Genomic DNA, 25,981 nt, shown 5'->3' on the forward strand with positions numbered 1-25,981 from the left:
CCCGGTGCTATACCAGCTGCACTGGCTCCCGGTGGAGTACAGGGTCAGGTTTAAGGTCCTGGTTTTAACCTTTAAAGCCCTATTTGGCCTAAGTCCCTCATACCTACAGGACTGCCTCTACTGGTATGCCCCACGGAGGACATTAAGGTCCACAAATGACAACATCTTGGAGGTCGCAAGGTGGTTAGATTGGTTTCAGCTAGGTCCAGGGCCTTTTCAGTACTGGCCCCGACTTGGTGGAACGCTCTGTCCCAAGAGACTAGAGACTAGGAATATTGGTGTGTTGAATATAAATGTAATGAAGGCAGCATATAGAAGTGTGCTTAAAATATGCCGCAGTACAGAACCTTTGTGCAGAGTCTTGCCATACACAGGAAAGGATTTTTAAAAAATATATCTATATGTCTTCCAATAACCAAGTTCCAGTTTTATATGTTTGCTGTTCCAGTGGGAGATAATCAAGTTCCATTTTCCCATTTGCCAGACTGACCTTCTCTTACCCTTAATAGATTTGTGGGTTTATTGATAGATGCCATTTCCCAGGCTCTGGTGAGCTGGGAATTTATGGATGATGAGAGATGTTTTTTCCATGCGCTCTGGCACTCGTCGCCAGTGGCGTAGCGTGGGGGGTGCAGGGGGGGCCGGCCGCACCTGGCGCAACATCTGGGGGGTAGGGTTAGGGGGCGCAAATCCACGGGTTAGGGGGCGCAAATTACTTGCCTTGCCCCGGGTGCTGACAACCCACGCTACGCCACTGCTCGTCACGGCGTTCTGTGTGCCAGAAGCGGTTTAGTCCTGCTGGCCACATGACCCGGAAAGCTGTCTGCGGACAAACGCCGGCTCCCTCAGCCTGAAAAGCGTGATAACCTCCCAGGGGTCCTTTACCTTTTTTAAACTTCTCTCATTTTTGCAGATTTCTATTTTTGTCACTGTTTTTCACTAAGGCCACAATTTCCTGACCTGCCTCCGGTGCTGTGCCTTTAAAATATTCAAACATTGTTGCAGGTGGTATATAAATCCTGTTTACATTGCACAACTCTTTTTACCGTACTGGCACTCCACCCCTTCGAAACTTTCTTGTGCCCCGCAGTTCCCAAGGCTTACACTGTCATAGCCTTCCCAGCCTGTACTGAGGACTAGCCACTTGGTTTCTTTGTCGCTGCCATTTCAAAACGAGGATTGAGATTCTCGCGCCCGAATGCCAATTTCTGAACTTGGAAAGGGGGGGAAATACATGCAAGCCTTTTTCGTTCCACTCCTCTGCAGCCCCTGGAGCGGACGGCGTCTCTTTCTGCCGCAAAACTGCAGTCCCCCTCCAGCCGGAAGCTGCGGGCCGGCGTGGACAAGCAAGTCATAGACCAGGTGCAGAGACTGGAGGGCAACGCCCAGTGCTGCGACTGCCGAGAGCCGGCGCCCGAGTGGGCAAGCATCAACCTGGGCATCACGCTTTGCATAGAGTGTTCCGGCATCCACAGGTGAGCTGGCAAACTTAGGGCGTGGCGGATGGAGCAGATTCCAGTTCCTGGTTTTCTCTGCTGCTCCCTTTCCTGCTCTAAGAGGCGGGGCTTGAGGGAGGTGGGAGGAGCCTTGGAGAAAGGGGAGGGGCTTTGAAATACCATATTGGCATGAATATAAGCTGCACCTTTAAAATTGGAAGGAAAAAAAGAAAAACTATCCAAATATTGTGGTTTTAGTTGTTTAGTCATGTCTGACTCTTCGTGACCCCCTGGACCAGAGCATGCCAGACACTCCTGTCTTCCACTGCCTCCCCCAGTTTCGTCAAACTCACGTTTGTAGCTTCGAGAACACTGTCCAACCATCTCGTCCTCCGTCGTCCCCTTCTCCTTGTGCCCTCCATCTTTCCCAGCATCAGGGTCTTTTCCAGGGAGTCTTCTCTTCTCATGAGGTGGCCAAAGTCTTGGAGCCTCAGCTTCAGGATCTGTCCTTCCAGTGAGCACTCAGGGCTGATTTCCTTCAGAATGGAGAGGTTGGATCTTCTTGCAGTCCATGGGACTCTCAAGAGTCTCCTCCAGCACCAGAATTCAAAAGCACCAATTCTTCGGCGATCAGCCTTCTTTATGGTCCAGCTCTCACTTCCATACATCACTACTGGGAAAACCATAGCTTTTACTATACGGACCTTTGTTGGCAAGGTGATGTCTCTGCTTTTTAAGATGCTGTCTAGGTTTGTCATTGCTTTTCTCCCAAGAAGCAGGCGTCTTTTAATTTCATGGCTGCTGTCACCATCTGCAGTGATCATGGAGCCCAAGATAGTAAAATCTCTCACTACCTCCATTTCTTCAAGCCGATTCATTCCTTGCTGCTTCTGGCTGCATACTGGGTAGAAGGGGGTGGATTGCCCTGCGTTGCCAGCGGCCTTCCCCCTTCCTCGTTTCCTCCCTTCTTGCCCTTGGGGGAGAAGATGGGGCACTTCGCCGCGCTCCCGGCTGCATCCCATAAAGTCGCGAATATAAGTCGGAATTTGGGGGGAGAAGTGCGGCTTCTATTCAGGCCAATACAGTATATCTTAGTAAGTTAGTGGCTGAAGTGTTGGGGCTGAGATTGCGGGAGGAGCCTGTGGAGGAAAGGGGCGGGGCTTGCACACCAGGAACTGGGAAAGGGGTGGGGCTTGTGACAAAATGGGGAGGTGCTTGCCATAGATGGGAGGAGCCAGGGAAGAGAGGGTGGGGCTTGGAGTGCCCCTTGCCTGATCTCTCCCTCCCTGTCTCCAAATTAGGAGCCTCGGTGTCCATTTCTCCAAGGTGCGGTCGCTGACGCTCGACTCCTGGGAACCTGAGCTAGTCAAGGTAAATGCAGGGGCCTAATGGTGGGCGGGCTCCGAACTCCCCATCGGTCCCCAGTGGTTGGGAATGATGGCAGTGGCGTAGCAAGGTCAGGTGGTACCCGGTCCCCATCAGTCATCAGTGGTTGGGAATGATGGCAGTGGCGTAGCAAGGTCAGGTGGTACCCGGTGCGGAATTTTTTTTGTCAACCTCCCCATTGAAATTTTCCCTCCCTCCCTCCACTGCCCCCATCAAAGCAAGCTAAGCCCTGCCCTTCTCCAGGAGCATGGGGGGCAACAGCGCGCCACCCGCCCGTGACCCCCAAGCCTCCCCCGAGCTGGGGGAAGTTGGGGAAGGCCGCTGGCGAAGCGGCGCAGCTCCCCGCCTTCCCCCGACGGCTCAGGGTCCTAGCTGTCAACGTTTCCCTTTTTTTTTTAAAAGGGAAATTCCCTTATTCCGAATAGGATTCCTCGCAAGAAAAGGGGAAAGTGGACAGCTATGCGTCAGGGTAGGCTTGGGGGTTGCGGGTGTGATGTGCGCCGAATGTCACTCCCCTCGGTGTGTGTGTGTGTGGCCGCGCTCGAAGCTGTGGCAAGGCAGTGTGTACCTGTTGGGATACTGCCAGGGAGACAAAGTCCATCATGGCCCCAAGCCGTCTGCCGGACGACCCATCGATCTCCCGTAGTCACGCAGTGTCAGCAATTAGCGGCATGAGTTTCTAGAAAATATCTTGCCACATTCCAGAACTCATGCACACTCTTATCAGCAGATAATTGACAGCAGAAGTTGCACTCAGGAGAGCATTATTTACAAGCTTTATTCAGCGTTGATCAGAACAGAGAAAGACAAGACCGTCTGCGTCAGTGTCTCCGACACAGAGAGAAAACGAAAGCAAAGACACAACAGAAACATCCTGTGAACAGGAAATACGCAGGCTGTGACACAAACATCCTGCTCCCTTTTAAGGTGGAACGGAAATATCCTAACATCAGCCCCCCAAGGGCAGGGCATGGACGGGGCGGGCAGGGTCCACAGACAGCGGCGAGTTGCGTTTTGTCACCCCCTCATCGAACGAAAATGTTTATTCGGCTTTACGCCCATCATAAAGCACAACACAACAAAACAAAACAAATAAAACAAATAATACAGTGGACTCGTACAAGCCACCAATAATATAACACAATTCACAGCTCACAAGGACAGATATTAGCAAATCAAAAGAAAAATTTAAGATTACGATTTAGGCACTACACTAAAATCAGTATCTGATGTCATTATAGATAATTCTTATAACTATCAATAATCGGCTAACATTCCATTCCGTCTCTTGTACGAGAGGACGGCTGTTAGGAATTTAGCAAAAGCTGGTAGGCTAAAGGTTCCCTCTTAGTGCCTAGTGGAGATGGGTCGGGGGTGGGGTTGGCTAAAATGCCCTTTTTGAGAGCCTCTCTTCTCCCTCCTCCTCCTGCAGCTGATGTGCGAACTGGGAAACCGAGTCATCAACCAGATTTACGAGGCGCGAGTGGAAGAGATGAACATGAAGCGTCCCCAGCCGGGCTGTTCGCGGTGAGGACGTCCCCTTCATTGAACGATACGATAATCTTTATTGTCATTGTCCCATACAGAACAACGAAATAGAAAAAAAAATCTACATAAAGACATTCAGAAACCAACAAGCCTGCTATCCAGCCTGGTTAGCCCCCTAAAAACTCTGATACCCTATTTTTAAATACAATATACAGTGGTACCTCGGGTTACATACGCTTCAGCTTACAGACTCCGCTAACCCAAAAATAGTACCTCGGGTTAAGAACTTTGCTTCAGGATGAGAACAGAAAGCGTGCTCCGGTGGCACGGCAGCAGCGGGAGGCCCCATTAGCTAAAGTGGTGCTTCAGGTTAAGAACAGTTTCAGGTTAAGAACGGACCTCCGGAACGAATTAAGTACTTAACCCGAGGTACCACTGTACTCCCATAGAGACTCCTTACACTGTATTTAAAACCAAAATCGGATTTGGATAGAAACTGTTTTTCAGGCAGCTAGTCCTCATCTTTATAACCCTGTACCTTCACAGAGCCTAGGACTTGCCGATCGGAAGGTCAGTGGTTCAAATCCCCGCGACGGGGTGAGCTCCCGTTGCTCGGTCCCTGCTCCTGCCCACCTAGCAGTTCAAAAGCACGTCAAAGTGCAAGTAGATAAATAGGTACCGCTCAGGTGGGAAGGTAAACGGCGTTTCCATGCACTGCTCTGGTTCACCAGAAGCGGCTTAGTCATGCTGGCCACATGACCCGGAAGCTGTACGCCGGCTCCCTCGGCCAGTAAAGCGAGATGAGCGCCACAACCCCAGAGTCGGTCACGACTGGAGCTAATGGTCAGGGGTCCCTTTACCTTTACCTTCTTCCAGAAGGCAGAAGCACCCCACATCTCCTCCTCCTTCCCCCGCAAGCCCCCATCTGCTATAACCACCCTAAAAAAGATTATCTACATTTCTATCCCAACTTGAGGAGCTCAAGTTGGTGTGCATGGTTTCCTAATTCCCACTTTTATTCTCACAACCACCCTGTGGGGTAGCTTAGGCTGAGATTTGGCAGCGGCTGCCTCTAGGCCACAACCACGACCTTCGCCCATGGCCTAGGGGGGGATTTGAACCCAGATCTTGCTGTGACCCAGTGGTTCTCTAAGGGTGTGTGACGCACCGCACCGGTGCGCCAGGAGAGGATGGCAACTGTGGCGGGAACGTTCAGGGACAAGCAAAGAAACATTTAAACATTTCAGTGTACTATGGTATCAAATGTATATACAGTGGTACCTCGGGTTACATACGCTTCAGGTTACATACGCTTCAGGTTACAGACTCCGCTAACCCAGAAATTGTGCTTCAGGTTAAGAACTTTGCTTCAGGATGAGAACAGAAATCGTGCTCCGGTGGCGGGGCAGCAGCAGGAGGCCCCATTAGCTAAAGTGGTGCTTCAGGTTAAGAACAGTTTCAGGTGAAGAACGGAACTCCAGAACGAATTAAGTACTTAACCTGAGGTACCACTGTATATATTTGGATATACAGCCAGAAAGACTTTCCACACCTCTCTTCAGGGGCGTTGGCTATTCTTATGCAGTTCTCCACAACGTATTGTTGTGTACAGGGCAAATAAATTCTGGCTAATAAGAAAGATCACAGAAGAGAAAGGCTTCTTGTGTTGATGAGATCTGATTTAAATGAGATTACCTGGCAAAAAAGCAAGCTTGCACGTCTCCTCGACTTTGTATACTTACTTAAGAGGCTTGTTCCTAATTATATTTTGGGAATGATGCATGTTTTTAGGCAGCTGCCTTGTTTTATACTTTCTGAGTGTCCCGTGATCATACTATAAAGCAATTGTGTTCCGTGTTATAAATCGAGTACTGCTTGGAGTATTCCATTGCATTTCTTAGGAATAAAACGATTCAATGTGGCCCGAGCAAAAATGTTATTCTGAAAGTGTAGCCCAGGGAAGAAAGTTTGAGATCTGGTGCTCTAACCACGACACCACACAGCCACAGAAGGAGAGAGATTTGTGTTGCGCCTACACATTTGATTTTTTTTTTTAAAATATTTTTATTGGGTTTTCACATTTTATATAGACAAAAACAAAACATAGAACACCAAAACAAACATAAAAGACGACAAACATGTACAATTTCCTAACATCTTATTTTCTAACCCTAGTCCTTGACTTCCCCCCACCCCCACCCTTGCCTCCCTATTCCCAAATTTATATCAGCAAGTTGGCATTTCCTTTTCCATCTTAATATTAATCCTTTTATAAAGAAAAACAAAAATAAATTTTCCCTAAGTTGGACCCCAATTCTCTTCCCTCGATTTCTCATTTTTTCTTGAATAATTTTCTTATTAACTAAACCCCCTGGTCTTGAGTGTTGTTTGAATTTAAATGCTTCCCTCCCTCCCATCCCCGGTTTGCGTCCTTTCCCAAGACATGTCCAAAATAACAGTTTTTAGCCTGGGTTCCGCACGTCCGAGGCTCTCAAATCTTTTTCAGTCCCTCTCCGCCGGTTTTGTTGGTAGTCCTTTTTGTCAGTCATCGAGTCTCGAAAGAGTTCCTTCACAATCAATCCAATCAGTCCATAGTCTCTTCCCATATTTAGAAACAACTGCTGAAGAATTTCCACAAGGCCTGAGTCTTGATGATAATCAAAATCAAAGTCTATGTGGAGGCCCCAATTGTACTTCTTTATTTCAAGTTCCTGAATTCCATAAACTCCCGGGGCCTCCACTTTCGTCTTCTGTATCTTTCGTAGGCTTAAAATGGATTTAATCCAATAGTCTCCTTGCTTGTGTTCTCCAGATGTCAGCTTCTGGTTAGTATTTTCCCACTTAACTTGTTCTCTTTCTTGTTTTGTCTTCTCCTCTTCTTTGTTTATTATTTCGAATTCAGCTGTGGGTTCTTTCTCACTCAAATCCTCATTACATTCAGCAGAACTACTTGTTTCAGAATTCAAGGTCATCAGTTGTTTACTCATAGCTGTAGTCTGCTCCTGTAAGGTTCCCACCAGTGAAAACATCCTTTCGATTTCTCTCAGTATCTTTCCACCCACAGCCATTGTAATTCCACAGAATTCCCCCTAGAGGGAATCTGGTTACTTAGTGTTCTTTTCTCCAACAATCCTCTGTCCTGTTATTGTTTCTTTGTTTCCAACAATTTTGATTCAATTGTAACTCCTTTTAATCCGGAGAGATCTTAAATAGCAATTTTTCCACTGTTAACAGTCCATTTGACAGCTTTGACAGCTGTCAAATTCTGCTCCTCTATACAGGCTCCAAAGCAGGTCGCTCCCGGGCCCGGGAGGGAGGGTTGTTTACAACAAAACAAAGTCTCTTCCAACACTCCACTCTCCTGCTCAAATTTGCCTTTCCAAATCTTGGAAGTTACTGTCTTTTTGAAACTCACCCTTTACAGGGTAGGCACTCCAGCTTAGCTCTTATATCGTTGCTCTGGATCGTCTGCAAGGGGGTGGGGTGGGGACTTCCTTTTAACACACCCCCCGGTCGTCTCAAATTCAGAAGGTAAAATTTTTAAAGTTCAGTTCCAGATTACTCACGGGTTCTTTTTTTTCAGTCCAAATTTCAAGGAAGGAAGTCAGCGCTCTCCAGTTATGGCTCGCGGCTTCGCTCAGCGGCGGTAGCGATCGACTCTCAGTGCCGCGCCGTCCCCCGTATCCCCTCCGTAGCCTTTAAAAAGGCTCTTCGCGAATCAGAGGGGGCGCTTAAGGCACCCGCCGAGTCTTCAGTCCGCAGGCTTCCGCGCCTGCGGTTTTTAAGGGTCCCCGTGTCGCCGGCACGGCAAAGACCCATCCACCGCTGAGCCGATTCCCTCCGGAGCTCGGAGGGAATCCGCCATTTCCAGATCGCGCCAACCCGGAAGTCCCGATTTGTGTTGCGCCTACACATTTGATTCCCTCCCTTTTTATTCAATACTCTATAATGCACCTAAAAGGTTCTCAGTGCTCCCTGTGTATTAAAAGATAAGGCGGTCCCTGTCCCAGGGGCTGACGCGTTCCGGTAGACACGGCACAAAAGGAAAGAGGGATGGGGAGGGAAGAGGAGTGTTCAGGTACCTGCAACTTCGTTGGCTGATACCATGGTGGCCAGAAAGCACCTACCGTCGGTTGCCCAGTAGGTGGTGCTGTTGCATAGGACTGATCTGCACCATCCCTCACTCTCTAAATGGGGGGGGGGAGAGAGAGAGAGATGAAGGGGCCACTCCCATCATGCACCAGGAAACTTTGGCTCCTCCCCCTTCGCTTGTCAATTCTGTGCAGGAACGTTGTCAAGTCTCTGAACATGTGCAAAATTCACCTTTGGTACCTGTCATTGTTATAAAAATTAAATTAAATTAAATATTAAATTAAATTAAATATTAAATTAAAAATTAAATTAAATTAAAAATTTAAAAATTTAAAAAATAAAATAAAATAAAATTCTTCTTCTGTTTCTCTGTCCCAAGGTTGGAGAAGGAGGCCTGGATCAGGGCCAAATACGTGGAAAAGAAGTTCATCACCCAGTTCCCAAAGGCCGGGGCACGGCTGAATCGAGGTGGAGATGTCCGAGGGATCGATAAGCCCAAACCGTTCCCCAAACCCAAACCTCCGGGGCAGAAACGAGGGGGTGCAGGTAGGGAGAACGGCTCTCTTCCTCCCCCCCCTGCCCTTAGCGGGTTTCCATCGCGGTGTCCCGTTGCGCCAGAAGCGGTTTAGTCCTGCTGGCCACATGACCCGGAAAGCTGTCTGTGGACAAACGCCGGCTCCCTCAGCCAATAAAGCGAGATGAGCGCCGCAACCCCAGAGTCGCCTTTGACTGGACTTACCGTATTTTTCGCTCTATAACACGCACCCGACCATAACACGCATGTAGTTTTTAGAGGAGGAAAACAAGAAAAAAAATATTCTAAACGAAACAGTGGATGTATGATTTTTGTGGTTCATGCTGTGGCCACAGACATGTGATCTGACAGTGAATTTGGAGTAGCCCAATGCAAAAATCCTGAGGATCCATGTGGATCCGTGCTTTGTAACCACGTTTTAAGTGGGGAGGGAAGGAAAAGCATTGAAGGGACAAGGAGCATGCGTGGGGTGGGTGGAGAAGGATGCTGCTAATAATGAAGAGGAGGGGTATAAGGGGAGAAGGCTCCTCTCCTCTCCCGCTTTGCTCCTTTAAAGAAGCAGGCTCTCTGTCCCTCTCTCCTCCCCACTCAGTGGCTCTTCTCCCGCTTTGCTGTTTCAAAGCGAGCCACGGAGGAGGGAAGGAAGGGGAACCATGGATCCTCTGCTCACGACTGCAGCAGATCCCCCCTGCCACCCGCAGGCATTTTCTCCATAACACGCACAGACATTTCCCCTTACTTTCTAGGAGGGAAAAAGTGAGTGTTATGGTGCAAAAAATACGGTAACTGTCTAGGGGTCCTTTACCTTTTACCTTTACCTGCTAAGGTAACAGCTGCACCACCAGCGCTCACCTTCTCAGCCTCCTTGCAAACTAGGTGTAAAGTCGTCATTGCATAATGCAGTGCAGATAAGGATACCAATAGGTTTTACCTGAACGCTGAAAGAATATAGAAGAAGAAGAAGAGTTTGGATTTGATATCCCGCCTTTCACTCCCCTTCAGGAGTCTCAAAGCGGCTAACATTCTCCTTTCCCTTCCTCCCCCACAACAAACACTCTGTGAGGTGAGTGGGGCTGAGAGACTTCACAGAAGTGTGACTGGCCCAAGGTCACCCAGCAGCTGCATGTGGAGGAGCGGAGACGCGAACCCGGTTACCCAGATTACGTGACTACCGCTCTTAACCACTACACCACACTGGTTTTACCTGAACGCTGAAAGAATATACCGTTTCTTACTGGTCCCCTTTTTTTTACTCCTACAGGAAGTAGTCCAAGCCGAGCGAGCCCAAACCCAGGTATGTGTCTCTCAAAGCCAGGTATACTTTGAAAGGTGGTGGAGGTTTGTTTTTGAGCTCCGTTTAGGAGGGATGGGGACCATAGCTGTCAACCTCAGTTTAGGAGGGATGGGGACCATAGCTGTCAGAAAACTCACTCCGAATCTGACCGGACACAGGTTAGAGCTCAACGTCGAGCCTACCAAGTGGCGATAGCGACGGCGAAGAAGAATTTCTTCACCGCCTCTATTGCATCTGCAGAAAACAGCAGCAGGAGACTCTTTCAGGTGGTCCGCAATTTAACGGAACCACCTTTACCACCGGGGCCTTGTAAAGACCCCAAGATCTCCTGCAATGATTTTGCTAAGTTTTTTGCAGATAAAATCACTCATGTTCGGAAGGAGCTAGACACCACCGTGGGAGCAGGGCTGGGGCGGGAGAGTGCTGGAGCTCTGTCTGGTCAAGTTGCATGGAATCAATTTCAATCCGTTACCCCCGAGGATGTGGACAGGCTGCTTGGACGCGTGAAACCAACCACCTGTCTCCTTGATCCTTGCCCATCCTGGCTAATAAAAGCAAGCCGGGAAGGGCTGGGCGATGGGCTCTGCGGGGTGGTGAATGCTTCCCTCTGTGAGGGAACATTCCCAGACCCGCTGAAAGAGGTGGTCATTAAACCGCTTCTTAAAAAACCATCTTTAGACCCGGCCAGTATGGCCAACTATCGCCCAGTCTCAAATCTTCCATTCCTGGGCAAGGTGATTGAGCGAGCGGTTGCCGAACAACTCCAGGCACGCCTGGAGGATGCGGACCATTTGGATCCCTTCCAATTGGGATTCAGGCCTCATCATGGGACTGAAACTGCCTTGGTCGCGCTGGTTGATGATCTCCGGCGGGCTAGGGACAAAGGTGAGAGCTGTTTCCTGGTTCTGCTGGATCTCTCAGCGGCCTTTGATACAATCGACCATAGCATCCTTCTGGACCGTCTTGAGGGGCTGGGAGCTGGGGACACTTTTATACAGTGGTTTCGCTCCTTCCTCCTGGGCCGTGTCCAGAAAGTGGTGGTGGGGGATGAGTGTTCAGACCCTTGGGCCCTCACTTGTGGGGTGCCTCAGGGTTCCGTCCTCTCCCCCATGCTTTTCAACATCTACATGCGGCCGCTGGGAGAGATCATCAGGAGGTTTGGGCTGGGTGTCCATCCATATGCAGATGATACCCAGCTCCACCTCTCTTTCAAATCAGAACCAGTGAAGGCGGTGAAGGTCCTGCGTGAGTGCCTGGAGGCGGTTGGAGGATGAATGGTGGCTAATGGATTGAACCTCAATCTGTCATTGCTCTAGCTCTTTTCGTAAACTGCATTTGGGTTTCTTGTCATGTATATATGGAATGAATAAAATCCTGGAGAGGTGCTGCTGCCAGCCAGTGTTGGCATTCCTGAATTAGATGGGACAGTGGTCTAACTCAGTACAAGACAGCTTCTTAAGTAATCCACGCTGGTGGCTGTTGCTGGACTGATTCTCTCTGCCGCCCCCCCCCTCTTTTTAGGAGCAAGGGATGGGGCCTCTCCAAGCCCCACAGACAACCTGCAGAGTTTGCACCCAGGGGCCTTGCTCTATCGCGCTGCTGCCGCACCCCCAAGCCTGCCCACCATGGCAGACGCCTTGGCTCATGGCGCTGACGTCAACTGGGTGAACGCGAACCACGAAAGCCGGACCCCTTTGCTGCAGGCCGTCACTGCGGTGAGTCTCTGTGGGGCTCAGAACTCTTTTTTTTTTTTAATCGATACACCAAAAAAAAAGGGGGGGGTACCAAGACAAGAAATACAAACCAAACCATGATAAGGACAATATTAATTACAAATCAATAAAATGAAAAGTGGTCCTTGGACTATAGACCTGACCTCCCGTCTATTCCGTATTTCAGTTATCTATTATTTGTCACCAATACATGTTTTTGTCTTAATTCCCCCCCCCCCAATTTTTTAAAGTTAATTTTCCAGAACAATTGTAAGACAAACATACATCCTAATTGTAGTTAAACCAGTCTTAATAACGTTGTTAAGTGACTTCCTCAAATGCCCCTGGTTGAATTTCATTGTATATCATTTTAACAGTTTTCCAAAATCAAACTTTTTAAAAAATTAACTTGATCACTGAGCATCTTTCATTCTTTCTAGTCTTAGCTTTAAACATCTTAATTCCTATTCTTACATTTTTAAATCCTAAGCCTACCTAATATTTGCAAGCTTTTCCAATTAAGTTATCTTAACATATTTAGCTAAATAGTCTTTAAATTTTATCCATTCTTCCTGGTACTCCTCCTCCTTCTGGTGGCGGACTCTTCCAGTCAGGTCAGGTAGCTCCGAAAAATACATCATCTTCATCTGCCAACATTTTTGTCTTAAATTAACTAATTATTGATTTATCTAAGCTTTCAGATCTTCCTTAAATCTACTACTAAAGTTATTCAAATGCTGCGACAGAGTTTAAACTACTGTAATTGTTTTTCAAACAAACTTGAAATACTTCCCATTTTGAGATGAATTCCAGTTTGGGTTTGTTCTTTATTTTTTCTGTGGGGCTCAGAACTCTTGACGCTCTCAAACGCCAACCCACTTCCCTCATTTCCCCACTTCACCTTCTTTCTCTCTCTCTCTCTCCCCAGAATTCTCTCTTGGCCTGCGAATTCCTGCTTCAAAACGGAGCCAGCGTCAACCAGCCAGACAGCAGAGGCAGAGGCCCCCTTCATCATGCTACCATCTTGGGACACACTGGGTAGATACCTATCTATATATCTCTATACATATATCTTCCTATATGCATAGAAATGGAAGGCTGTCGTCATGTTGTAGTTCGCTGCAGCCAGCGCCAACTCCAGCGTGGCAACAGAATGGCGGGCAAGCAGGTGTGGAAGAAGCCCGAAAGCAAGCAAGCGGCCGCGGGAAGGGGGAGAAGGGAGACTTCAGGGGGAGAACAAGGCTATTGATGGTTGAATCATTGTGTTTTAATGTTCTGCTGGAAGCCGCCCAGATTGGAGTCCAACTTCCAATCTTTCACCCAAAGTGGGATTCGAACCCACAACCCTTGTGCTCTACCGACTGAGCTTATGGACAATTGGTTCAGTGATCTGGTTGGTGTGAACTAATTTGTTCCAGGCACTGGGAACGAATAACCGTTACAGGTGAAACTCAAAAAATTAGAATATTGTGGAAAAGTTCATTTATTTCAGTAATTCAACTTAAAAGGTGAAACTAATATATGAGATAGACTCATGACATGCAAAGCGAGATATGTCAAGCCTTTATTTGTTACAATTGTGATGTTTATGGTGTACGGCTGATGAAAACCCCAAATTAACAATCTCAGAAAATTAGAATATTAAATGAAATCAGCAAAATAAGGACTGCAAATAGAGCAGTATTGGACCTCTGAGAAGTAGAAGCATGCATATGTACTCAGTACTTGGTTTGGGCCCCTTTTGCATCAATTACTGCCTCACTGCGGCGTGGCATGGATGCTATCAGCCTGTGGCACTGCTGAGGTGTTATGGAAGACCAGGAAGCTTCAATAGCAGCCTTCAGCTCTTCTGCATTGCTTGGTCTCATGTCTCTCATCTTTCTCTTGGCAATGCCCCATAGATTCTCTGGGGTTCAGGTCAGGTGAGTTTGCTGGCCAATCAAGCACAGTAATCCCATGGGCGTTGAACCAGGTTTTGGTACTTTGGGCAGTGTGGGCAGGTGCCAAAGTCCTGCTGGAAAATGAAGTCAGCATCCCCATAAAGCTCGTCTGCGGAAGGAAGCATGAAGTGCTCCAAAATCTCCTGGTAGACGGCTGCGTTGACCCTGGACTTAACGGAGCACAGTGGACCAACACCAGCTGATGACATGGCCCCCCCAAATCAACACAGACCGTGGAAACTTCACCCTGGACTTCAAGCATCTGGCATTGTGTGCCTCCCCGTTCTTCCTCCAGACTCTGGGTCCTTGGTTTCCAAGTGAGATGCAAAAGCTGCTCTCATCAGAAAAGAGATTTGAGTTTCACCTATATATTGTAAAGGGATTTTGCTGATAGTGCATAATGATCTATTTATGTATGAGGCTGTGAGAGATGCTTGTCATGTGGAAATATTGAATATGTGTCTTCCCTGTTTCGTTTCCTAGGCTGGCCTGCCTCTTCCTCAAGCGCGGGGCCAACATGAACGCCGTCGATGGGGAAGGGAAGGACCCCCTCAGCATCGCCATAGATTCAGCCAACGCGGATATCGTCACCTTGTAAGGGAAATTCTCCACCCCCCACCCGCCCCCGTCTCCCTTGGGTGCCAAATAATCCTCCCCCATCGTGAAGTCTTGGGTGTGAATTCTGCAGCTCTTCAGAGGTTGAAGGGGAAGAGAGGGATTCTGGGAGGAAGTTGGCGGGACGTCGGCCATCTTGAATCTTGGGCTTAGGTCTTTGGGTCTATAAATGTGTTATAACACTGTGGCACTAGATGGCGCTGTCGGGCTGAAACTGGAAGTCGATTATCATTTCCATTGTCAGCTTTTACGTTTCTTCCATAGCGTTTTTTTACAGCTGTGTAGATCCAGCCCATATCTGGTTTCAGCTTCTTGCCGATTGTTCTTCCGACGTTTTTAATAGCTGTTCTTAAATTGCTTTTACTGGTAATTTTATTCTTTTTGTAAACTGCTTTGAGGTTTTTTGGTTTTTTTTTTCAACCAAGTGGTATGCATAAATTTTACGAAATATATAATCAACAAAATAAATTGAACGATTGGGTCTGTGGCTGGTAGGGGATTGGGTAAGATGGGGGGGGAGAAGGGGCTGAAATTCATTTTTTTCTGTTGTGTCACGTGACTCTTTTTCTCTTCCCACCCACCTTCCCTCTTTCAAAGATTGCGATTGGCCAAGATGCGTGAATCTGAGCTTGCCCTCGGCCAATCAGGTGAGTCTCAGCTGTGGGGGGGTGGGAACACAATTCCACATCAGAATTCGCTCTATCTCCTCGAAAATCTTCCGGAATCAGTTTCCCATATGCTCTCGGTCCTCAGTTGCTCCATCTGTAAAATGGGAACAATCTGGCAACGATGGCCAACAGGTGGACAAACAAGTGATGGGTGTTTGCTGTTTACACACCCGGACATAACAACAGCTAAAAATTAATTAATGTTACAGATAAGTAGCAAAACCCAGAAGCTGGTGTTTAGGCAACAGGTGCAAAATTAACAACCAAATAACTGAGATAGCTCAGTCGACTGAGCACAAGGCTCTGAATTTCAGGGTTGTGGGTTCGAAGACCACGTAGGGCAAAAATATTCCTGCGTTGGAGGGGGTCAGGCTAGATGCCCCTTGCGGTCCCTTCCAACTTGACAATTCTATACGATAATAAGTTTTTATCCCAGGCTGCTATTTTTATAGAAGGCAATAAACAGCTCAAGTTAACCCAAAGGCTTTATAATGTGAGGAGAGTCCCCTGTTTTAAGTTTTTTTAAGCCAACCTGTGCCATGGAGCCTTTGTCCCTCAAGACTTGAGCCAATTTTCTTTTATTATTCTGTTTCTTGACAAGGACAGTTTGGCCAGATTTTGCTGTACCGATTTGTCAGAGAACACACTCTCTCACGCACGCACACACCTCTCATTGCTTCCAAGATCTCGCTATTATTATGAGCCTGGTTGCTAAGTAGGAGAGAACTTAATTGAAGGTTGAAGCTGTAAGTTAATATTCGTCTCTTGCGAAAAGATTGAGGAGACCCAGCTCTGGACATTTTGTCCAGCAAATTCCTGTGGGAGGGAGTTCCGCAGGTTAACTAAGCACTGCGTGAAGAAGCGCTGCCTTTTATCTGTCCTGGATCTGCCACCATTCGCCTTCTTTTGGTATCTATCCCATTAGTTCCTTGGCGGACATTCCCCCAACATGACCAGTAGATGCTGGGGCTGTGGGTGCGAATTCTGATTCAATGCCAGAGAGTGGCTGGTGCGATTCAGGGCAGGCTGAAGCGGCGATCTGGGGTCTTCCTTCCAAGACATAAACAGATTTCCGATGCTCCCTGGCGGGGGCCCTTGCGGATCCTAGCTGCGCTCCTTGCATTGGAGCAGGTTGGACTAGATGAGCTTTGGGGTTTCCCTCCCGGGTCCTGAATGGGGCGACTGTGCCCCCAAAGGACCAGGTGTGCAGCCTGGGAGTCATTCTGGACTCACCGCTGTCCATGGAGGCACAGGTCAGTTCTGTGTCCAGGGCAGCTGTCTACCAGCTCGATCTTGTATGCAGTTTGAGACCCTCCCTGCCCGCTGTCTGTCTCGCCAGAGTGGCGCATGCTCTGGTTATCTCCTGCTTGGACTACTGCCATGCGCTCTACGTGGGCTACCTTTAAAGGTGACTCAGAAATGGCAATTAATCCAGAATGCGGCAGCCGGACTGGGGACTGGGAGCGGCCGCCAAGACCGCATAACACCGGTCCTGAAAGACTTACATTGGCTCCCAGTACGTTTCCGAGCACAATTCAAAGTGTTGGTGCTGACCTTGAAAGCCCTAAACGGCCTCGGTCCAGTATACCTAAAGGAGCATCTCCACCCCCATCGTTCAGCCCGGACACGAAATTGCGGCGCGATTTCTGTTCTCATTCTGAAGCAAAGTTCTTAACCCGAGGTACTATTTCTAGGTTAGTGGAGTCTGTAACCTGAAGCGTCTGTAACCTGAAGCGTATGTAACCCGAGGTTACCACTGTATCCCTTTTTCTAAGCACAATTCCAAGTGTTGGTGCTGACCTTGAAAGCCCTAAACAGCCTCAAAGGCCCAGTAGACCTGAAGGAGCGTCTCCACCCCCATCGTTCACCCCCCCTCAGGTCCAGCTCTGAGGGCCTTCTGGCGGTTCCCTCCCTGCGAGAAGCCAAGTTACAGGGAACCAGGCAGGGCCTTCTCGGTGGTGGCTCCCTCCCTGTGGAACGCCCTCCCTTCAGATGTCAAAGAAATAAACAACTATCTGACGTTTAGAAGACATCTGAAGGCAGCCCTGTTTAGGGATGTTTTTAATGACTGAAATTTTAATGTATATTTAATCTTTAGCTGGAAGCCACACAGAATGGCTGGGGAAACCCAGCCAGATGGGTGGGGTATAAGTAATAAATTATTATTTGAGTTTCTATTGAAATGAGGCTTCATTTTAATGTTGTATTTTAATCCTGTTTTTAAGTTGTATCTTAATCAATTGTTTTATATCTGGTGTTAGCCACCCCGAGCCCAGTCTTGGCTGGGGAGGGCGGGCTATAAATAAAATGTCTTATTATTTTTATTTTTATCATTCCTTGATTCTTCCCGCACTTCCAGGAGACGAAACATACCTCGACATCTTCCAGGACTTCTCCCTCATGGCATCCAATGATCCGGACAAGTTGACCCGGCGGAGCTACGATCTGAAGCTGACGACAATGTGAAGTTGGCCCCCATCCGCCGAAAGGAGGAGGGAGACAGGAGCAGGAGGCCTTAAGTCATGTGCAAATTCCCGGTGTGACACTTGAGTCGGAAACAAAGGACCGTCCAGTAGAAGCCTGTCTCTCCCTTCAGCAGCCCCCAAAATGTTTTTGGCGACTTTGTGGAGTCGGACAAAAAGAAAAGGTTTTCGTGGAAGATTGCGGGAAACAAAGAACCGATCTCTCCAGATTACTCTGCCCTCCACAACTCCTGTCTATTTATTGCTGACGGACGAGGACGTAAAAAACTGTACCACCTTCTTGGCCCTTGATGGACACAGAGATAAAATTACGGATTATTTCTCCTCCCACCTCTTCGAAACCAGATTACAGTCGTTTTATTTTCTTCCCTGGGCCTTGAAAAGGGAGATACTCCTTGAGGGAGGCAAGGGATTTGGGGTCGAGAAAAGGTTGTGTAGGAAGAGGCACAGATTAAGCACAGCTCCCTACAATTTGGGAAATGGTGTGTTTCATCTCTGTGTGTGTTGAAATTCTCGGCGGTTTTTTCCTGAGGTTGAAATCTAATTTTGCAGGTAGTGCAAACCTGCCTCAAGGTTTGCCCACGTTTATTTCGTTCGTAATTAGCTGAGCGTAAACGGAACTTTCCTTTTCTTTTAATTTAAATTGTGGTGTGGACATTTTAAATAAACTCGCATCTCTGGCCAAACCACCCCAAATGACCAAGCTAAAGGCAACCAGTGTGGTCTTTTCCGTGTTTTGATTTTCTGCCTCTGTGTGTGAGTGTGTTCTTGTTTGTTTTTCAAAGGACTGGGGTTTATTTATTTCATAAAATCTATACACCGCTTGAGTGTTGGGGGCGGGCGGGGAAGCCCCAAAGTGATTTGCAAAACAAATTAAGACATTTTCCTTACTGACGGTTTTGTGAAGAGCAAAAACGTCAAACTTGCGAAAAGTTAAAATAACAACAAATTAAAAATAGATTGCAACTCACACCAACTTTCTAAACATCGCAGGCAGGCATGCTTAAGCAAGAATGTTTTTAGCAGGCTCTGAAAAGAGAACCGTGAAGGCACTTGCCTGATATAGATAGGAAGGGAGTTCCGAAGTTTGTGTTGTTGTTTAGTCGTTTAGACGTGTCCGCCTCTTCATGACCCCCTGGACCAGAGCACGCCAGGCCCTCCTGTCTTCCACTGCCTCCCACACTTTGGTCAAACTCATGCTGGTAGCTTCAAGAACACTGTCCCACCATCTCGTCCTCCGTCGTCCCCTTCTCCTTGTGCCCTCCATCTTTCCCAACACCAGGGTCTTTTCCAGGGAGTCTTCTCTTCTCAGGAGGTGGCCAAAGTCTTGGAGCCTCAGCTTCAGGATCTGTCCTTCCAGGGAGCACTCAGGGCTGATTTCCTTCAGAATGGAGAGGTTTGATCTTCTTGCAGTCCATGAGACTCTCAAGAGTCTCCTCCAGCACCAGAATTCAAAAGCATCCATTCTTCGGCCATCAGCCTTCTTTATGGTCCAGCGCTCACTTCCATACATCACTACTGGGAAAACCAGAACTTTAACTATACGGACCTTTGTTGGCAAGGTGATGTCTCTGCTTTTTAAGATGCTGTCTAGGTTTGTCATTGCTTTTCTCCCAAAAAGCAGGCGTCTTTTTTTCCAAAGTTTACATTGCCCCAAATAAATTGTCTTGATCTCAGATGTATAAAGGAGGGAGCTGTATGCTGACTCTGGCGTTCATTCACTTGGTATCCCATCCTTTTCTCCAAGAATTTGGGGTGGCACACACAGGGCAGAACCCTATTTTGTTATCCTCACAAGAGCCCTGCAGAGCAGGCCGTGTCCCCCGGGAAGTGAGGGGAAAGGTGGTAGCCGAGTGTTTTGCATGCAGGACAATCCCTGATGGCATAGCCAGGTGCAGGGGTCAGCAAACTTTTTCAGCAGGGGGCCGGTCCACTGTCCCTCAGACCTTGTGGGGGCCGGACTATATTTTGGAAAAAAAATATGAACAAATTCCTATGGACTACTGCAATGCGCGTTACGTGGGGCTACCTTTGAAAGTGACCCAGAAACTGCAACTAATCCAGAATGCGGCAGCCAGACTGGTGACTGGGAGCGGCCGCTGAGACCACATAACACCGGTCTTGAAAGACCTGCATTGGCTCCCAGTATGTTTCCGAGCACAATTCAAAGTGTTGGTGCTGACCTTGAAAGCCCTAAAAGGCCAAGTATACTTGAAGGAGCGTCTCCACCCCCATCGTTTAGCCCAGACACTGAGGTCCAGCTCCGAGGGCCTTCTGGCGGTTCCCTCCCTGCGAGTAGTGAGGTTGCAGGGAACCAGACAATGGGCCTTCTTGGTGGTGGCACCCGCCCTGTGGAACGCCCTCCCACCGTATGTGAAGGAAATAAGTAGCTATCTTCTTTTTAAAAGACATCTGAAGGCAGCCCTGTTCAGGGAAAATTTTAATATTTAATGCCCAGTGTGGCTGGGGAGACTTGGCCAGATGGGCGGGGTATATTATTATTATTATTATTATTATTATTATTATTATTATTACTACTATTATGATGATGCCCCACAAATAACCCAGAGATGCATTTTAAATAAAAGCAGACATTCTACTCAGGTAAAAACATGCTGATTCCCGGACCATCCACGGGCCGGATTGAGAAGGCGATAGGGCCGGATCCGGCCCCCGGACTTTAGTTTGCCTACCCATGAGGTAGGGCTTTGGAGAGACTCCCTGCTTTGTGGGACGGTGCTTGATAACACACACAAAAAGACACACATACACACCCGGATGTAAAATTGCATAATGTAATTGATACAGACATATAATTGAAAGCCAGTTTCTACGTCTTTCTGAAGGCAGCCCTGTATCAGGAAGTTTTGAATGTCTGATGTTTCGCTGTTTTCTTTTATATTCTGTTGGAAGCTGGCCAGAGTGGCTGAGGCAGCCCGGTCAGAAGGGTGTGGAATAAGTAATAAATTATTATGTCCTTCTGTAAATAATAATAATAATAATATCAGAAGGTGGTAAGCTCTTCTTCCTGGAAGGTTTTTAAAGCAGAGGTTGGATGGCCGTCTGTCAGGGAAGCTTTAGCTGAGATTCCTTCATTGAAGGGGTTGGTCTGGATGACCTTTGGGGGTCCCAACTCTACAATTCTATGATATATAGCAGAAAGACACCAAGTGACCTGTGTGCCCGTTCAAACTGCTGACCAGGTGCTGTTAAAGGGGGAGGGGGTAATCCTACTCAGAGTAGACCCATTGAAATCGATAGACCTAACTTAGACATGCCCATTCACTGCAAAGAGTCTGCTATGAGTACAGCTAGTGGAAAATGTATTGCTCATTAGAATTATACAGGGGCTCCAGCTCGATGCCTAAAGATTCAATCTTTTTTTCGAGGTACTGATACCATCTTGATTTATAGGAGTCTTTGAGCAGATCAGCGAGCAGGCTTGATGGAGAGCAGCGAAAATGGCAGCGTAACCAGTACTTTATTGAGGTGGACCAGGCCCAGTATTCCATTGTGTGTATGCCTATTTCTGCACACATTGTTTCATATTTGATCGCAGCTGGGAGTCCAAGAATACGTCTCAGAAAGCTGGAGTGAATCTTATTTAAATCACTGTTATATGCTTGAATCCATAGCGGGATTCCATAGAGTATCTGGGCTTGCACTTTTGTTTGAAAAATCTGATTGGCCGCAGGAATAAATTGATTACCTTTCTGATAATAAAAACGGGCAACTGCTGATGAGGTGCACTTTGCCTGTTTTATGGCATTTGTGCGATGACTTGCCCACCCTAGATTGCTCTGGAATAAGATTCCCAGATACCTATAGATTTTTACTTGTTGGATTTCTTGCCCTCTTATTTTCCATTTCTCTAGTTTCCAACCATTTGAGAAGACCAAAATTTTTGTCTTCTCGTAATTTATAGAGAGTTTATTACATTCGCAGTAAAGGGTCAGAGAAGATATAAGACGTTTCAGACCCAAGCTCGTTAATGATAGTAGGACTGCATCGTCTGCGTATAATAAGAGAGGAACTGGTTTCTGATTAAGTTTAGGGGCATGTGATTCTATTTTTTGAAGGTGATCTGGCAAGTCTGATAAGAATAAGTTAAATAGAAAGGGGGCAAGAATACATCCTTGTTTTACCCCTTTCGAGATTGGGATGTCTGATGAAAGATGACCTATGGTGTTAAGTTTGACTTGACAGACATTGGAAGAGTATAGATTTTGTATTAGAATCAATAAGCGCTGATCAATTTTTAGTTCTGCGAGTTTCCTCCACAGCTTTGGGCGGTCAATTGAGTTGAATGCACCACGAAAATCTACAAAAGCAGCATATATCTTAGATTGCCTTTGGGATCTATATTTTTCAACCAAATGCATAAGTATAAGGCAGTGGTCTAATGTAGAGCAACCTTTAGAGAAACCTATTTGTTCTTTCCCTGGTAAATTTAAATTTTTCATCCATATAAGGAGTTTAGATAGGAGGTGCTTAGCGTAGATTTTCCCTATCACTGATAGTAAGCTTATCGGTCTGTAATTCTTTGGTTCTTTTGGGTCGCCATTTTTAAAGATTGGGATAATTATTGATCTTAACCATATCTCCGGTATGATCCCATCTTTGTCTATGAGAGTAAACAATTGAGCTAGGGGTTCTGCCCACCAATCTATATAGGTCTTAAATAATTCTATTGGTAGACCATCTGGCCCAGGCGATTTCCCCGATTTGAAATTTTTAACTATCTCTCTAATTTCCACTTCTTCTACCCTTGGCCACTCCTGGAGTTTATTGATTTTATTTATAGCGGTCTCATTTCCTTTAAGTTCACTGTGTAGATTGTTAAATACAGATGTAAAGTATTGGGACCATTTGGATTCTGCAATTGGTGGTTGGGTTAGTTGATTTTCGGCTTTCAGTCCTCCGTACACTAGGTTCCAGAACGCTTTGTTGTTTTTACTCTGAATTGAGTCAAATAGTTGTAGCCATTTTTGGGTTGCATATTTCTGTTTCTTTTCGGCCAGAATGTAATGATATTTTCTTTTTTCATCAAGATAAGAGGGCTCTAGTTTAATGCGATTATTTTTAAATGTTTGACGCAGTTTTCTTTTTAGCTGGAAACATTCATCGTCAAACCAGGGGCTAGCGCTATGTTTAAGTATCCAACCTTTAAGTGGAGTACTAAGCTCTACAAACATTTGGAAGATTTCATTATAAGTTTTCAGAATATCACTGCAGGGATTAGTGGTCTTTAAATTGGATAATACTTGTTTTCTCAGGTTGGCTGTAAGTTTTTGCCCCACTGCTGCACTCATTTCCTGAGACCATTTTAATTGAGTCATTTGTTTGTATTGAGAAGGTTCTATGATATTGTACTTAGTTATTTTGGTTTCGTTCTTTAAGTTTATAGACAGCGATAGTGGCTGATGGTCGCTTTCAGTACGCGTTCCAATTTTGAGGTCCATGATCGAATTTATAATATTATAAGGGGCAAGAATATAGTCGATGACACTGCATCCTCGGGGGGAGAAGTATGTAAACTCCCCGCTTCTATCGCCTTCTGTTGAGCCGTTCACAATCTGCAAATTAAAGTTGTTACATAATTCAAGTAGGCGTAAGCCTTCGTTGTTTACAACCTTATCTCTGGAGAAACGTCCTATTTTCAGGGCATGTGCGATATCATTATCAGTATTCCAATTTAATTTGCTACATAGTTGTTCATTGTTGGTTCCCACTCTAGCATTAAAATCACCTGCTATTATCAGTGAAGCATTTGGGTATTTATCGGTCAAATTTTCTATATAGAGGGTTAGCTGTGACCAATTTTCACTGCTGCTGTTGTTTTTGGTTGGGGGGATGTAGACGTTTACAAGTAGCAAGGTATCGTCTTTTTGTGTTAAAAGTAGAGCTTGTGCAAGTGGAAAGCATTTTTCTAGCTGCTTGATCTCAAACCCTAAGTTGTCTTTGATCATACAACAGAACCCTGCTTTCGGCCAGCCCTTCGTGTTTGTTTTCAAAGCGGGTTTCGTATAGGAGGTGAATCCATTAATTTTAATATCTCTAGTTGACCATGTTTCTTGTAGAAGTATTAATTCAAAATCTTTGAGGAAGTTCATTAGGTCTGGGTCTCCGCCTTTGTTTCCCCACCCTGCAATATTCCAGGACAGTAAGCGTAGAATCCGTTTTTGAGTTGGTGGCTGGTTAACAGCATTTAGTCATTCTAGTTCTGTTATTGAGTCCAGCGAGGAATTTTGTCTTTTGCAAATACAGCCATTTGTCGCTGCTTTCGGTGGGGAGGGTAATGGTGGGTCTTTTAGATTCTTTTTTAAAGTGCGGGGAATTATTTCCTCCCTTTCTTGATTTTCTTCCTTAGCTGTTCCTTGTTCCTGGGGGATTTCTGTGCTTGGTGGACTGTTATGGGCAGTAGGGCTGTTTTCGGTCTCTACTTCCATTTCTTTGGCCTCATTTGGCGTTAGGCTCAGTGTGCCAGGTCTGTTGGAGGTCATATTTTGTTCGGCAATGTTAGAGTCCTTTGTAGTACTTAAATAAAGGGTACCTATTTCGTTTGGAGCTAGTATTTGATATCCCAGCCAGGAATTTGTGGTCTCTTTACTGGAGTTTTTCCTTGCCATTTCATATTTTAGAGGAGGCTGGATTTGAAGCTCTGCGTCTATACATTTGAAAGTTCCATTAGTAGCTCTCTTTTGGACTATGCATTTTGGGGAGAGGGCAGGTAAGTGTAGAGTTTGATTGTGTATTGTTTCTACTGCATTTTGCTGATCTTGTTGGCGAATTTCGGTCAATCTGGCCTGTAGTTTCGTCAATTTACTGAGTATGTTTATTTGTTCTTTATCTGGTAGCTTAGTAAAATTGCTTAGCAGATCTTCTTCTTCTGGGACGGTCCAGTCTATTGTGTCAAAAGCGAGGCTGTTATTTGATGCTACAGTCGCTTGGTTTGGGAGCTTGGGTTTTTCTTGCGTGATTTCCCGGGAAGCTGGCTGCGGCTTCACCCATCTATTGAGTTCTTCCGCGGGAGTAGGGCAGGTGTCGGCTTCTGGTGGAATGGCCTTGTTCATCTTATTTTGTCTTTTAGGTGCAATCAGTGGACTGAGTGATATATCTTCGAAGTGTCGACGCGGAATAATTCCTTTCTGGGCTAAATGAGCCTTTTCCCTTAAGATTTTGGTTGGGATTCTGTGACTACCAAATCTTAGTAGTACTTTTTTGGAGTATCCATCGTTAGTGAGCCTCTTGACTGCTTTTAAGTCAATACTTCCACCCTCAAGGCCTAGGAGCAGATTTAGATGATGTCTGGCCCAGAAGGATGACTCCCAGTAAGGTAGGGGCCCTCTATATGGAAAAATGTGGAGAACAATCTCACACGGCCTCAATATCAGGTTGAATGAATGAGGGGGGCTTCCTCTGGCTTTTGGCTGGTTTAGAGGTATAAATTTGTATTTGCTCTGTTTGCTTCCAGGGCTTGTTAAGGATGTCAAAAAAGGAGTGAGTTGCCTCCTTTCATCTGGGTTATCCAGCTTCTTGGAGATGTTTTGTAGTTGTTCAAAGATTTTTTGAACTGTTTGAGCAGTCAATAGGCAGCATTCCTCCAGCAGCTCCACCTTTCTACCAATTAGTACTTGTGCCTCGATTATGGGAGTAGTAGCCTTGTCCTCATTTATCCCTGAGGATATCTCTTCAACTGTCTCTCCGTGAAAAGAGTTGGGGAAAGTTTTGGGAGGGAATGTGTGCTGTTTTTGGGGTAGCAGGTAATTATCTAGATTACTCTGTTTGAAGCCAGAGGGCTCTGCGTCTGCTGCCTTTTTATATATATTTCAAGGCTTTTACATGTTATTTTCCTTCTTACGGTTTTTATTTGCATAATGCCTAATAAAGGTTTGATTTCAAGCGAGTACAGCTAGTATAGTGGTCCCTTGGTTCTCAAACGCCTTGGTACTCAAACAACTTGGAACCCAAACCCGGCAAACCCGGAAGTAAGTATTCTGGTTTGAAAACATTTTTCGGAAGCCAAACGTGCTCCATTTTGAGAGCCACGCTTCCGATTTGAGTGTTCTGCTGAGGTTTGTCTGTTTTTGCTATTTATTTTCCGTTTTTGTTTTTGCAGCTCTTTTTCATTTTCTTCTTGTGACTGTGTGGAACCCAGTCCAGCTACTGATGGATTGGTTGTGTGACTGCAGCACATTGCTTATTGCTTTCATTTTATGGATCAGTGTTAGATAGTAAAATTCATGTGAAATTGCTGTTTTAGGGGTTGTTTTTAAAAGTCTGGAACAGATTAATCCGTTTTGAATTACTTTCTATGGGAAAGCGCGCCTCG

At 46.4% G+C, this 25,981-nt stretch overlaps 1 protein-coding gene across 1 annotated transcript in view; it reads left to right on the forward strand.

Moving 5' to 3' along the window:
* Positions 1-18,338, forward strand: part of ACAP1 (ArfGAP with coiled-coil, ankyrin repeat and PH domains 1) — a 49,536-nt gene extending 31,198 nt beyond the window's left edge. Inside the window, exons 14-23 of the mRNA XM_082197596.1 lie at positions 1,267-1,475; positions 2,738-2,807; positions 4,255-4,349; positions 8,782-8,948; positions 10,199-10,231; positions 11,753-11,946; positions 12,872-12,981; positions 14,367-14,477; positions 15,096-15,145; positions 17,526-18,338. Coding sequence (XP_082053722.1) covers positions 1,267-1,475; positions 2,738-2,807; positions 4,255-4,349; positions 8,782-8,948; positions 10,199-10,231; positions 11,753-11,946; positions 12,872-12,981; positions 14,367-14,477; positions 15,096-15,145; positions 17,526-17,632 — 1,146 coding nt within the window. The 3' untranslated portion in view covers positions 17,633-18,338. The remainder of the gene's footprint in view (positions 1-1,266; positions 1,476-2,737; positions 2,808-4,254; positions 4,350-8,781; positions 8,949-10,198; positions 10,232-11,752; positions 11,947-12,871; positions 12,982-14,366; positions 14,478-15,095; positions 15,146-17,525) is intronic.
* The last annotated feature ends 7,643 nt before the right edge of the window (positions 18,339-25,981 follow it).

This window comes from Podarcis vaucheri, assembly GCF_965113315.1.
Source record: "Podarcis vaucheri genome assembly, chromosome: 13".
Taxonomy (NCBI): Eukaryota; Metazoa; Chordata; class Lepidosauria; order Squamata; family Lacertidae; genus Podarcis; species Podarcis vaucheri.